General features: G+C 41.6%; 1 protein-coding gene and 1 long non-coding RNA gene across 6 annotated transcripts in view; one reads left to right on the top strand and one right to left on the bottom strand.

Annotated features, from left to right (window-relative positions):
• CPNE3 (copine 3) overlaps positions 1-14,446 on the top strand; it is a 31,237-nt gene that overhangs the window by 4,351 nt on the left and 12,440 nt on the right. For 2 of the 5 annotated variants that reach the window (XM_061448172.1, XM_061448171.1), the window contains exons 2-7: positions 3,530-3,669; positions 9,158-9,337; positions 10,431-10,505; positions 10,966-11,037; positions 11,819-11,902; positions 13,503-13,592. In XM_061448172.1, the coding sequence (XP_061304156.1) occupies positions 3,538-3,669; positions 9,158-9,337; positions 10,431-10,505; positions 10,966-11,037; positions 11,819-11,902; positions 13,503-13,592 (633 nt within the window). In that variant the 5' untranslated portion in view covers positions 3,530-3,537. Of the gene's footprint in view, positions 1-1,940; positions 2,055-3,529; positions 3,670-9,157; positions 9,338-10,430; positions 10,506-10,965; positions 11,038-11,818; positions 11,903-12,834; positions 13,593-14,446 lie in introns of those variants that run through there. The other 3 variants (XM_061448173.1, XM_061448175.1, XM_061448174.1) reach the window with 3 other exon arrangements.
• On the bottom strand, positions 6,481-7,426 carry LOC133266696 (uncharacterized). Its single transcript, XR_009742487.1, has 4 exons — positions 7,359-7,426; positions 7,168-7,253; positions 6,810-6,978; positions 6,481-6,504 (listed from the first exon to the last, which is right to left on the bottom strand). It is a non-coding gene; the product is annotated as an uncharacterized LOC133266696 (long non-coding RNA).

Below are 14,446 nucleotides of genomic sequence, written 5' to 3'. Positions count from 1 at the left end.
TGTTGCTTGTAAAGAGAGAGAGGGGAAAAGCGGAGCAGAATTCAGGTTTACAGTTTTTAAAGAAGCCTCTAATTTTCAGATGTGATTATAAAACAGCCTTTGTAACTTTATGTGAAATTTCAGCTCCTGTGAGGTTGTCCATTTCATTGAGAATTGAAGGGTTACCTTGAGATTTTTTTAAATATATGTTTATACACAAGTAGCCCAAGATCACTGGAAATTGTGTTGCTCCTAGCCCGTCAGTGGAAAGAAGCATCCATTTCTCATAAGTTCATCAGCTTCTTGCAGCAGATGTGGTGTTTTCTGTGAGTACAGTGTCATTCTCTGCTCTTTGGATATGCAGCTGTTCTGAAGAGATGCGAGAGGACTATGCTGAGTTTGTGAATTGAGAAAATTATATTGTCAGATGGATGTTCTCTCCCAGGTTACTTTCATTCAAATCTTACTTTGTCCGTCTTTGTGCCAGCTCTTCACTGGAACCCTTCTTGTGAAAGACTTTTGTAAGAGGTGCTGTTATTTCTTGGTCTTGCAATAGAAGAATACACGCCTAGAGATCTTTACCACAAAAATTTCTGTCTGCAGGAAATGGTATCTTAGGCCTATCTGAAAGAGTAGAGCCTGAATTGCATGTACTGAATGTTCAGGACAGTAAAGCTTCATATGTGTTATTACAGGTTTAGACTTGGTTCACAATTTTCACTTTTATAGCCTGTCTGAATAATTGTTTCCTTGTTGTCATTTGCCAAGGTTTGTGGGAAATAGTTAGTAATCCAAGAAGGATTGGAGCACTGCTTTTATACAATACTGCTTGTGTCAGTCCGGCGCGCAGTTTACACAAAATGCTTAAGTGTAGTATTATAGCTAGAAGATTAGCTGATCAGCAATCAACTAATCAGACTTTATTAGAAAGTTCAGAATTGTTTTCACTGCTCTTGCTGTGTCCATCTGGGCCACGAGGTAAATGCAAAATGTGGATTTTGGGTCTATTGTCAGTAGTTATAGGAATGAGGAAATGTTTTGTGACAGCAATAGCTTACATCAGAACAGGTTTGAGACTTCTGACTGAAGGCAGTGATGCCAAACCCAGCTAGAGCAGTGCTCACTTCCTTAGTCCTTTGGTCTTGTAGTTATGTATTTCTGCTTGTCAGATTGGGAAGCACCTATAGTTATAAACATGTCATACTACTCTGAAAGGTTACCTGGGTAAGCCTGTACTCTCCTCTGGTATTGCAGCATCAACAGGATTGCTGCAGTCTGACAGTTCCTAAGTGCTCTGTTAGATTGTTCTGATAATAGGTCTGTTCCTTCCTATTTAGAATACTGTGTTTACAGCACACATAGGCTGGGTTATTTGGTGGACACCACTTATCTTCAATGGAGTCATTATGATGGAATTCAAAGAATATTATCATTGGTGGAACTGCAAAAAAAGACTAGTCCTTGACTTAGAATTTTGCTTTGATAGTGACAGCTGAAGCAGAAGAATTTGTAATACACTTAGTTGACCTAATCATGCTCTTGAGTGACGTAGACATGACATATGGTCAGGAATGAGTATCTCCCTTCTGACTGTATGTTACTGCAGTTCAGAGATTGGATGCTGCAAGTTCTGCCTTACAGTTTATAAATTAATTTTCAGTCTTGAAAATAAGTTGATACTGTGTCTAGAGCATCATTTGTCAGCAGAAAGTGGTTTTCTGGAAACAGGCATTAAGGAGTCATACACTGGTCTCCACTGGATTCTATGGGCAAAGCCACTGACTGTTGATGAGCTCTGTCTGGCAAAGCAAGAGGGAATGGACAATATCAGTGTAAAAGAAACCAGGGGAAAAGGGGCAGACTGCTTTTAGAGATATGCTAAGCATAAAACCCATTGGTTTTAAAACAATTTAGATACTTAGAACTTAGAATTTCACTTTTTTCACCTCAAGGACAATGACTGAAACTTGGTAAAGTCATGGGAGCAAAAGATACTCAAAGGTGGAATCACTTTTAGCTGTTTGGGGGTGCAGTAGGATTTCCATGAATCTGACATGCTTCCTCTTAAAGTTAAGGTATGTGCATGAATGCTTCAGTGGTTCCTTTACATACAATCTATATTTTCTTCATTCTGCAGAAGTCCATTGCTAAGACGGCAGAACGGCAAAACAGAGATCCATCTCTTAAATAGCAAAATGGAGAGGCAGTGTGTGAAGTGTGCCCAGGTGGAATAAAACAACCCTCGTGAAAATTCTCCCAGACCACTGTGTTTTCTTTCTCCTGTTCTCAGTTCATTGTTCCTCTTTTCCATGTTCCTTTTCCTTTTTGCCTCTAAAAAGAGTTCCTTTTCACCAAATGTCATAGGAATGCAGTGAAAGAAACCCATAGGCTTGGGTTAAATGTAGCTTCATGTTCAAGTACACTATATGTGTACACTGCAAGTAAGCTGGCTAAGTAGAAGCAGATGCCTTTCTTTCCTTATTCTGTTTAGTGTCTCATGCACTTTCAAGATAAATTAATATTGTGTCTAGACTGTGGACTTCATATGGAAAAGGACAACCTGAAGATGCTTGGGAACTTCCAAGATAGGCTGCTTGTGAAAAGATTTTGAATTTTTAGTCTTTGAGTCAAGGGCATTTGTACTGTGGAGGCTCACCTCCCAAAGAGATGTTGGCAGTGATCAACTGTATTTCTGAAGAGTATAATTATAGAGGGGTTTTTATATAGAAAATATCTGCTGCTCAGACCTAATTTGGCTTGCAAATGAAGGTTATCCCGATGTGGGATTCATAATTGATAATGAAGTTATCTCTGTAGGTTTGTAATATCTGCTGGTTTTCTCAGTTCCAGTAAAGAATTATTGAAATACTTAAGAAGAAATATGAGAAAGCTTTCAGTTGCTCTTTATTTTCAAATGAACCTCCAGAAAGAACATTTTCTCTTAATTCTTGGTTGTTACTTGACTTCAAAGTTGTTTATCCTTATTATTAAAAATTAGCTGGTTTTGAAGATTTACTAAAGCAAGATCGCCTATTTCTGTTACCCACTTAAACTCCTTTTCCGGTTGTCTCATGCTCATGGCTTCAGCTTTTCATTACAAAGGTTTGGTTGGGGAGTATGTCATATGACTTATTTTGTTATTCATTGAACTGTTAATATTTACATTACAAGTTACTGGTATTCATGTGGCATACATCATTACAGGATGTACTTTAAGGCTTCTGAAGCTTTATTGTCATCAGCTCACTGTGAACAGTTTAATGTTTATGGTGTCTCCCATTTTTCCGTTTGGTCTTCAAGCATTCTAAGAAACCTGATCTTGTTTCTTAGGTGCAGATTTTAAAATTAAGTTTTATACAAAGCCAAGAGTATGAGAGTAACGTACTCTTGGTACGTCATAAATCTTAAAATTTACATTTGAAGCCTCAGATTTCACTCTTGACAATCTAACAATTCTAGTGATCTGTCAGAGAGTTAATGCATTGTGACAAGCCTATTGTTTGCTTTTTAGTCCATTTTTAAAATAACAATTACTGTTGCTGCTTTCTAGCTTAACTAATGGCGGCACAGTGTGTGACAAAGGTGGAGTTGACAATTTCCTGCACCAATCTCTTGGATAAAGATGTTGCTTCCAAGTCGGACCCGCTTTGTGTGCTTCTCCAGAACACCAGTGGTCAGCAGTGGTATGAGGTACAGAATGATGTTTCTCATGTATCTGCTAAAAATGCCGTTTATGTTGCTGGGACTTTTAAAACACTGGAGTGTATGAGTGCATTAAAATATTTTAATTATATAAATTATTTAATGATATAGAAATATATAACTCATATAGCTACATAAAATATATTAATTGTATAGCAGCACCTCTGAATCATAGAATCATAGAATAGTTAGGGTTGGAAAGAACATTAAGTTCATCTAGTTCCACCCCCCCTGGCATGGGTAGGGACACCTCCCACTAAACCATGATTATACCTACAATAGTTACACAGGCAGCAAGCTAATAATTGTTTTTTTTAATAAATACTTGTCTGATTTTTAGCAATGTTCCACAGCCACGTGTGGACAAACAGAATGTGCCTTCTAAGCACTTACATGTACTTTCAGAAATAAAGTACTCCAAAACTGGGGTCTCATCCTGGATCTGACAATATAGAATCATAGAATAGATAGTGTTGGAAAGGACCTTAAGATCATCTGGTTCCAACTCCCCATCCCATTTTAGGGCCGGGACACCTCACATTCAGCCGTGTCACCCGAGACTCCATCCAGCCTGGCCTTGAACGCTGCCGGGGATGGTGCATTCACAACTCTTTTGGGCAACCCCTTCCAGTGCCTCACCACCCTCACAGATAAAACTTCTTATATCTAACGTAAACTTTTGCTGTTTAAGTTTGAGCCCATTAGCCCTTGTCCTGCCACTACAGTTCCTGATCAAGAGTCCCTCCCCAGCATCCTTGTAGGCCCCCTTCAGATACTGGAAGGCTGCTAGGAGGTCTCCACGCAGCCTTCTCTTCTCCAGGCTGAACAGCCCCAACTTTCTCAGCCTATCTTCATACGGGAGGTGCTCCAGCCCCCTGATTATCCTTGTGGCCCTCCTCTGCTCTTGTTCCAACAGTTCCATGTCCTTTTTATGTTGAGGACACCAGAACTGCACACAACAGTCCAAGTGAGGTCTCGCGAGAGCAGAGTAGAGGAGCAGGATCAACTTCTTGGACCTGCTGGTCATGCTCTATTTGATGCAGCCCAGGATACGGTTGGCTTTCTGGGCTGCGAGCGCACACTGCCTGCTCCTGTTCAGTTTCTCATCAACCAGCACCCGCAAGTCCTTCTCCACAGGGCTGCTCTGAATCTCTTCTCCACCCAACCTGTAGCTGTGCCTGGGATTGCCCCGACCCTGGTGTAGGACGTTGCACCTGGCTTGGCTGAACTTCATAACGTTGGCATCAGCCCACCTCACAAGTGTGTCAAGGTCCCTCTGGATGGCATTCCTTCCCTCCAGCATATCAACAGAAGTGCGCAGCTTGGTGTCATCAGCAGACTTGCTGAGGGCGCACTCAATCCCACTGTCCATGTCAGCGACAAGAGATGTTGAACAAGACCAGTCCCAACACTGATCCCAGAGGGACACCACTTGTTAATGGTCTCTAACTGGACACTGAGCCGCTGACCACCTTGCGTGCAGCCATCCAGCCGGTTCATTATTCGCTGAATCTAGCCAGTTCTTTATCCACCGAATCCAGCCAATTCCTCATCCACTCTTGTGCTTAAATAGACAATGAACATTTGGAACGCTGCGCTGGCCAGCTCTATGGGGCCAGGACCATCTCCGTTGCTCTTTCACTGTCCCACGATCAACCTGAGAGCGAGCTGAGCAGTGCTGATGTGCTGCAGCTGGGATGGATCTGTGAGGGTGGAATTCCACCCTGCCTGGCCTCAGGGTGCAGGCAGCAGTAGGACACGGCTGCGTGGCCACATCCTCTAGCTGGGCCCATGCCAGAACCTGTACCCCACATGCAGCGAAGGCTGCGAGGGCAGGACAAGATGTGCTGCCAGCAGAATGGGGCAAGGGCTGCCTGCTTCAGGAGGGCTCTACAACAGGTCCGGACCTTGAACTCACATGTGCCCATCTTCATTTGCATGCGCAGCTCATGCACGCATCAGCTCCCCCTGCACTCCACTGCCAGTTCCCTCCTGGAAGTGTCTCCTCTTTCTCCGCTTGCCAGGTCCCAGCACAACAGCACCAGTGTGTGACCATAGACCCAGCTGCAGCCCCCCCAACCTCCAGTGTCCCCAGCCACCTCTGGCCTAAAAGCCTCTTCCACCCTGCGGGCTCAGGAGGAAGGGTCTCAGCAAAGAGAGATGGAGGGAGGTCAAACTTGTTTTGGGCAGCAGGATCCAACAGCAGGCCGGGTGCAGGTGCTGCCTGCAGCAACCTGGGTCTGGGCACACTGTGATGCCATGATGCCATGACATTCTTGTGTTTCCCCAAGCTTGAGGAGCAGCCCGAGAAGCCTTGGTCAGCGCTGGCACAGGTTGTGCCTGATGGCAGCACCGGGCCAGGTGCTCTGCAGCCACCGAGGGGTTGGTGTGAGCATCCAGACCTTTGGTCCCTTCCCTGTGCCCAGCCTTGCCCGCAGCTGCAGAGAGCCTTAAAGAGCCACTCTGCCAAGGCAGGGAGCCCATGCGGGGCACCTATGGTGTCCCAGGCCCAAACTCCAGCAGACCCAGCCCCCTCCAGCCCCAGCAACCGGGAGCGAGTGGAAACCGCTTGTCTGCCAACGCCGCGTGTGCTCACAGCAAACACAGGAAGATCAAGAAATGTATTTAAAAAACCAACAAAAAATAACAAACTACAGTTCTTATACAACAAGCTACACCTCTCCTATCTGAAACTACAATCTGCAAAAACCAACTCTAATAGAAAGAAAGTCCAAATCTACAAAACTCCACTCTTCTTCAAACTACGAATCTTCTAAAATAATCAACTTCCCAAAATACCTTCCTCCTCCTTCTTGATGGGCCCTGGAAGCAAGCAGCACAAGGTCATTTCAGTGAGGCTGCTGATGGTCACTGTGTTTGCCACAGCCTGAGACACGCTGGGGAGAGCGTGACTGTGCCGCAGGACTCGGCTCTGGCTAGGCTGGGAGCCGGTCTCTACGCGATGAGACTTGGCTCACGTGGCCCAGAGGCAGCACAGGGCAGCGCTGTGGTGGCCCCCAGGACGAGGACACTGGGCACCGTGGCCCTGCAGCATGTTCAGCCCCAGCGCAGCGGCAGCAGCCAAGCCACCCTTACTGCCAGCAGTGGCTGGGAGCACGTGCTCTTACTGCTAGTTAGTCCACTTCCATCTCCTTTTCATCTTCCAACCTGATGTCTACCTCCATCTCCTCGTCATCCCCTGGCTTGATGTCAACTTGCATCTCTTCCTCGTCTCGCAGTCCCACTTGGGTCCTGCTGGCAGCGTGGTCCTCCGGCTCCAGCATGTATTGGAATAGCCTAAGGCAAAAGCTAAGCAGAAGAGTGCATGGTGCTGCCCTGAGCAGTGGAGCGAAGTGGCGGGAAGGGGGACTGGGCACCCGGACCCCTCTCGCTGCCCAGGCAGAGCTGTGGGTCGCTAGGGCCCCAGGCACGTCTGCCAGCAGGAGCTGGCCTGAGGGCGGGGGCTCCTTGGCCAGCAGCACCCACCAGTTCTGGCAGGCTGGTGCATGCAGCTGGAGGATCGTTAGCTTCCTGCGCTTCAGCGCCTTGCGAGGCGGTGAGACCTTGAAGACCTGCCAGAGCAGAGAGGTCAGGGGTGAGCGGCTGTGCTCCCTGCCTGCAAGGCCCAGGCATGAACCCGGCCCCTGTGCCTTCTTCGGCACCCACCAACTCCTTACTCTGTGTATGCAGGTCTTTGCCTGCTCGCTCCCGCAAGGGCTAGGCTGGGCTGCCAGCAGGACAAGGGACAACTCCCCATCCCAATTTAGGGCCGGGACACCTCGCACTCAGCTGTGTCACCTGAGACTCCATCCAGCCTGGCCTTGAACACTGCCGGGGATGGCGCATTCACAACTCCTTTGGGCAACCCCTTCCAGTGCCTCACCACCCTCACAGATAAAACTTCTTATATCTAACGTAAACTTTTGCTGTTTAAGTTTGAGCCCATTAGCCCTTGTCCTGCCACTACAGTTCCTGATCAAGAGTCCCTCCCCAGCATCCTTGTAGGCCCCCTTCAGATACTGGAAGGCTGCTAGGTCTCCACACAGCCTTCTCTTCTCCAGGCTGAACAGCCCCAACTTTCTCAGCCTGTCTTCATACGGGAGGTGCTCCAGCCCCCTGATTATCCTTGTGGCCCTCCTCTGCTCTTGTTCCAACAGTTCCATGTCCTTTTTATGTTGAGGACACCAGAACTGCACACAACTCATTGCTGTGACCCAGGTGTAGTACATTGCACTGGCATCAGCCCACCTTACAAGCATGTCAAGGTCCCTCTGGATGGCATTCCTTCCCTCCAGCTATCAACCAAACCAGACAGCTTGGTGTCATCGGCAATCTTGCTAAGGGCACACTCAATCCCACTGTCCATTTTGCTGAGAAAGATGTTGAACAAGACGGGTCCCAACACCAATCCCTGAGGGACACCATTCATTACTGGTCTGCAGCTGGACATTGAGCCATTGACCACAACCCTTTGTATGCGGCCATCCAGCCAGTTCTTTATCAACCAAGTGGTCCACCTATCAAATTGATGTCTCTCCAATTTAGAGATAAGGATGTCATTTGAGGCAGTGTCGAATGCTTTGCAGAAGTCCAGGTAGATGACATCAACTGCTCTACCCCTGTCCATCAGTTCCATAGCCCCATCATAGAAGGCCACCAAATTGGTCAGGCAGGATTTCCCTTTTGTCAAGCCCTGCTGGCTGTCACCAAGCACCGTGTTTTTATGTGCCTTAGCATGCCTTCCAATTGAATCTGTTCCAAGATTTTGCCAGACACAGAGGTGTGACTGACTGGTCTGTAATTTCCTGTGTTATCCATTTTCTCCTTCTTAAAATGGGGATTGTATTTCCCTTTTTCCAGTCGTCAGGAACTTCAGGTTACTGCCATGATCTTCCAAATATGATGGGCAGTGTCTTAGCAACTTCATTTGCCAGCTCCTTCCGGACCCGTGGATGGATTTCATCAGGTCCCTTGGACTTGTGTACATTCATGTTCTTAAGGTGGTCTCAAGCCATCTGAAGACTGAGGCAATGAAGTCATTCAGAACCTCAGCCTTCTCTAAATCCAGGGTAGCCAGTTCTCTTGATAGCTTCTGGAGAGGGCCCATATTGTCCCTAGTCTGTCTTTTATTTGCTACTTACCTATGGAAGCCCTTCCTGTTATTTTTATGTTGATCTTTATGCAGGAATAAATACCCAGTACTGGGAGAGAAGAAAAACAGGTCCTCCAATATTTCTCTGACTTACAGCAGTGGATTTTGTTCCATATTTTTATTTAGAAAATATAAATATATTGCAAATATAACTTTGATTCAGAAATATATACATATATTCATAGTTGATGAAAGGTTTGTAGGAATATATGGCTTTATACTTCATAGTAAGAACTTTTGAGAGTCTTTAATAATATATTATTTCATTTGAATGCTTGTTTGATTGATGAAATCCTGGATAAAGTGGTATCTTTCTAACTGCAGGTTGATCGCACAGAGAGAGTTAAGAATTCCCTGAACCCAAAGTTTGCCAAGAAATTCCTAATTGATTACTATTTTGAGCTTGTTCAGAAACTTAAATTTGGAATATATGACATCGATAACAAAACCTTTGATCTGAATGATGATGATTTCTTAGGAGAATTTGAATGTACACTGGGACAAGTAAGTATGCAGATGTTTTCCCTTAGAATTAAGAAAATGTCAGTTGCTTATATAATTTACCTTAAATTTACCACTGTCATCTTGTGTGATTGGGGTACTCCTAAACTGAATAGAATTCCTTTCATTTGTTTCTTCAAGCCTTGGTTCCATGTATATACATTTTATGCGCAAAAGGTCTTGCGATGGTGCCCTGAAATGTACTTTATGATGGTGACTGTCCAGATTCCTGTCTGAAACTAAGTGGACTGTCAATGAGCACAAAGTAGTAATTGCTATTTACTTACTGCAGTACTCAAATTCTTACTTTTAGGCTCTATAAGAAGAGAGTTTGATTTAGTAACATAAAGAATGTTCACAAGTGCCATGTTAACCTTGTAATTTTCTTTCCACTCAAGGCAAGCAGCAGTGATTCTGGTTCTGCTTACTGTCGATTTCATTCTCATTTCCCAATCAAATTCTTCTTCCCTGTGTCTAAAGTGTTTTTATTTTCAGCTTATTATGGAGACAGAGGCATGGTGAAATGAAATTCAGTAGCAATTTAAAATTAATTATTCATTCTTAAAGTAAAGAAGGACCTGTAGAATGAGTAGACAAACTTCTGAAAAGGCATTGCCAGCAGAGGATAAAATAAGATGAACTGCAGAAACACTGCAGGGGGAGGCTGTTTTTTGTTTCCATGACAAGCATTGTGTTTACAAATGTTTGCTGAACCCCTTAATGAAATGTGGCTTTCATGTGTTTGAATCGTACATATGAAAAACTTAAAAATGGTTTGAGATTGAAACTTAAGGTATTTGTCCATTATGTGTATCATGTTACTAGAAGACATTTGAACACATACTGCTCCTGAAACTCTGCGTGTGTTCATCTGCATATGTACTTTAAAATTTTGAAATATGTTGAGTATTAACTATTTATTTATAGAAGATCATGGAAAGTAAATGCCATGCTGTCATCTTCATGATAAAGGAAAAATTAATAAAAGGAAAATACTTCACTATCTGATTTCATTCCTTTGAAAATCTATTAAATTGTGCTACTGATACATTTAATTGTGCTACTAATGCTTGATACACAAATTTTGTCTTGGCAGATAGTTTCTAGCAGGACTCTAACAAAACCATTAGTACTCAAAAATGGCAGACCTGCTGGAACAGGAAGTATTACGGTAAGACAATCTGTTCAGTATTTATCCTTAAATGTTTTGGTGTTTGTTTTTTTTGTTTGGTTGGTTTTTTTTAAGTTAGTGTTTTGAACACAGTATGTGTAACCTACAGTGCTGTAAAAAGTATCTTTCTTAAAGCTTTCTATTTATTTATTTTTCCCTTCCACTATTATTTTTTTGTCATCCAGAAGAGCAGTGACCTGTGTTCTGCATCTCTGGGTCTCATTGCATCCATAAAATAATTAGCGCATCCAGTGTGCGACTGTTTGAGCAATATCTGTAATTGTCAGTATCAGCATCTCATGAATCTCAATATCAGATCAAATTGTTCTTCCCGGGCTCCATTTTTTAATATTTCATTTGTGAGTAAACATGATTTATTTTAGTGGACCTGTTGTGAATATGAGAAAACGATGTAGTTCCTGAATACAAAATGAGGATTTAATTTTTTTTGCCTTTCTAGATTACAGCAGAAGAAGTGAAGGACAACAGGGTGGTTGTATTGGAAGTAGAAGCAAGGAAACTGGACAACAAGGTATTTAAGCCATTGCTGTTTCTTAGTAAAATCAGAATCTTGTCAAAACAGGAAACATTAAAATGTTTGGGTTTTTTTGTTTTGTTTTGGGTGTTTTTTTTCTGAAACAAATCCATTAAGACTCTTCTTATGCTAACAAATTGAAGAAAGATGGTTTCACAGTAAATTTATTAACTGTTTTGAAATGAACTCTAATATATTTCTAAAAAAGCCAAGTGCATTTCAGGAATGGTCTGTGAACAGCATGCTTTCATTTAAATGTAAATATTTATAATTAATCATAATGATAATGATAAGGGAGTTTGGGTTGAATAGGTGTATAAATGATTACCTGCTATCACTCTGAAATAACTGCGTAAGAGTACACTTGGAGTGTATCAATCTGTTATGTGAATGTTTTGAGGCTGGCCAAAATGACTCTATTTAGAAAGACTTTTTAAAACAAAATAATGAAAGATATGTTATTTTTCTCAGCTGATTTAATGATGCTTTTTTGAACAGGATTATATCCTTAGTTTTCTAACAAATAAGTATTATGATGGATAGGATAAATATTCTTTTGTTTGAGTTGTCAGGTATCTAGTATATGGACACTACAGAACTTTTAACCTAAATTGACAAACGCCTAGTTTTTTTTTCCTCTTTCATCAGACTTGCATCTAAAGTTTTTGTTCCATGAACGTTTAGTTTACTTTTTGTTAATCTAAGTGTGCTTTAACTGCATTTACTAGCATTCATGCCACAGGCTGTTCTGGGATAATTACATGTTCTTTAAATACAGGATTTTTTTGGAAAGTCAGATCCTTATCTGGAATTCCACAAGCAGACGGGAGATGGAAACTGGGTGATGGTTCACAGAACAGAGGTAGGATATTTTCAGTCAACAATTTAGAGTTTAAAAGTTTATTTGATTTTTAATGTGTCACAGCACTAGAGGTACAGTGGCTTACAAAAAGAAGACAGTGGTCTGGTAGTTGACACAGACTGGTTAGAAATGACCTCAGATCTTCCACTGATTTTGTGATAGAACAGGAAGTCTACCTTACTCTGTTTCTGATTTATGCCATCCTGTTTTAAAGGAAAATACTAAAAAGACCCAATCAAACAAACAAACAAACCCACAAAAAAACAACCACAAAAAAGCAAACCCTACCACAAAATTTTCTGCAGTTCAAAAGAAATTGAATGTTTTGAAAAGGTTCTGTGTGCTCATACATGGACATTTGTCTGAGTGCTGCTCACCCTTAGAGGTTGTTGAGCATTCCTGTGACTGTGCTGTTCTTAGGTCAGTGGCACCTAGCTGTGTCATTTAGTAATGAAAGTAATTATACTGCATGGTTGCATAGCAAGGGCAAGACAAGGATAATGCTGACTGAGGGAAAGCGTGATTGAGCAGCAGCAGCCTTCTACCTTGGAGGAGGTGCAGAGGTGCCATGGAGGCAGCTGACAGGTCAGGTTCAAAATGTTTCACTGGTACTGTGTGCATTTGAAGTGGTGACCGTGTTAATTTTGAAGCATGGATGTCGAAGAAGTAGGAATCCTTTTTGTGTCAGATCTATAAAACTTGTTTCTCTTGTCAGGTGGTTCTTCTGTGTAAATTATATCTTTCCCATGAGGATTTCAGTCATCTTCAGTTTTAGATAAAACCCAAATTTGCTGTAGGATTAGTTCTTTATGTTACAGATTTTAAAAACTTTTTATGTTACTAACCATTATTTACTCTTTTTATTTTCAAAAGAGCTGTTTCTTTCCTTGCACTCATACAGTGCTGGAAGTGTAAGTATTATTAGGTATCATTAATTAACTGTTTCTTGTTGCATGTAGTTTCTTGTGCTTTATAAGATCATGATTTGGTGTGTATTGGGCATATTACAGATATTTTCCATTTGAGAAATTCTGAAGATCATTCGGTATTATTCTTAAATGTCATGTTTTTGGTGTTCAGTTTGAGACCTTTTATCCTCATGTACTGTTTCTGCTTAACTATACCATGAATTTCTTGAGGCAGTATTTCCATAAGCAGCATTTCAGAATAAATAGAAGCTGCAGTGAATTGTAATCTCTAGAGCATTGATGTATTCAGAATTTCCAATGTAATCTTTTTCCACTTTCTTTGGTAAGCCACACTTTCATATATGTTTGTGTGTATTATGAAAAAAAGGCAATATTTATATAAATATTCATTTTTGCAGTGTAGTAGCTGAATCATATAATAGATCACAATGCAGTCTAGAAAAATACGGAGCTGAAAGATACTATCTCTTTTGGACAATGGTATTGCTTGTTTAGAATGTTGTGTTTGTTTATATATTCTGCATGCTAGGATTTGGATTGCAGGAAGTGATGGACAGCATCATTAGTCAACTGGTTTTGCTCACAAAAATCATGGCGTGAAGGTATGGCCCATTACAATGACTACATTCCACTTCTGGGAGCAATACTATTCTGGCTTTTTTTATAAACAGGTTATTAAGAACAACCTGAATCCAGTTTGGAGACCCTTTAAAATCTCTCTCAATTCTCTGTGTTACAGTGACATGGATAAGTTGATCAAGGTAATGTATATGAAATGTGTGTATGAATTAATGCATTAAAAAATGAGAGTATGTAATAATAAATGAAAGATGTTTTATTCTAGTTATTGTCTCTGTTTCAAATTGAATTGAAAGTATTAGTCCTCTTATTTAAAATTCACAAAGATACATGCATGTTTTAGGGGCAAAAAACGTATCTCACATTTGTCTGGTAGAATTTGGTCTTTGAAAGTCTGAGAAAACAGTTAAACACAAGTAGCTTTGGAAGACCTGGTTCAGTTTCTTATTTGGATCATAGTTTTAGGTTGCATCAGACAGTATTAGTGGTGTTCAGGCACTGTATAGAGAAAGATGTGTGGTAAAGGCTAGAATATGCTTTGGTCTATGTTATAGGTCTTACAATACTTTACTGGTGCAACAGGTAACACTAAGGAAATTTTTAATATACTACCTGGTACAATTAATTACACTAATATACCAGCTGAGATAACAGGTGTGGACCAAATATGTATTGTGGATACCCGATGTAGCAATTTTTTCTCCTCAGATAGAACTGAACCTTCTGTCAGAAAGTCACCAAACCTGTGAAGTGACAGTTCTACCAGGACTGGTCTTTAACTATTTGTATGTTCAGATTTTATCTTGAATAAATTACGTTTAACTTCTGAGTGTTTTTCTTCAGGAATTCCCTTTAAGGGTGGAATTGAAACTAAGCAACCCATCAAAAGGCCATTTATAATCTATTATGAACATGTTAGAAACCTGATATTTTAGCATTTAAGAAAAAAAAAGCCAACAAAGAAATGAATAAACCACTGTACTTGCCATTTTTCCTCTGGGTAGGAAAAATGAGAGCATGATCTGCATGTGACAGA

The sequence above is a fragment of the Pezoporus flaviventris genome, unplaced genomic scaffold (genome assembly GCF_033815535.1).
Source record: "Pezoporus flaviventris isolate CSIRO_AGI_PZ_B2104156 unplaced genomic scaffold, CSIRO_AGI_Pfla_v1 ptg000007l, whole genome shotgun sequence".
NCBI lineage: Eukaryota > Metazoa > Chordata > Aves > Psittaciformes > Psittacidae > Pezoporus > Pezoporus flaviventris.
This window is presented reverse-complemented; position numbering and strand designations above follow the sequence as displayed.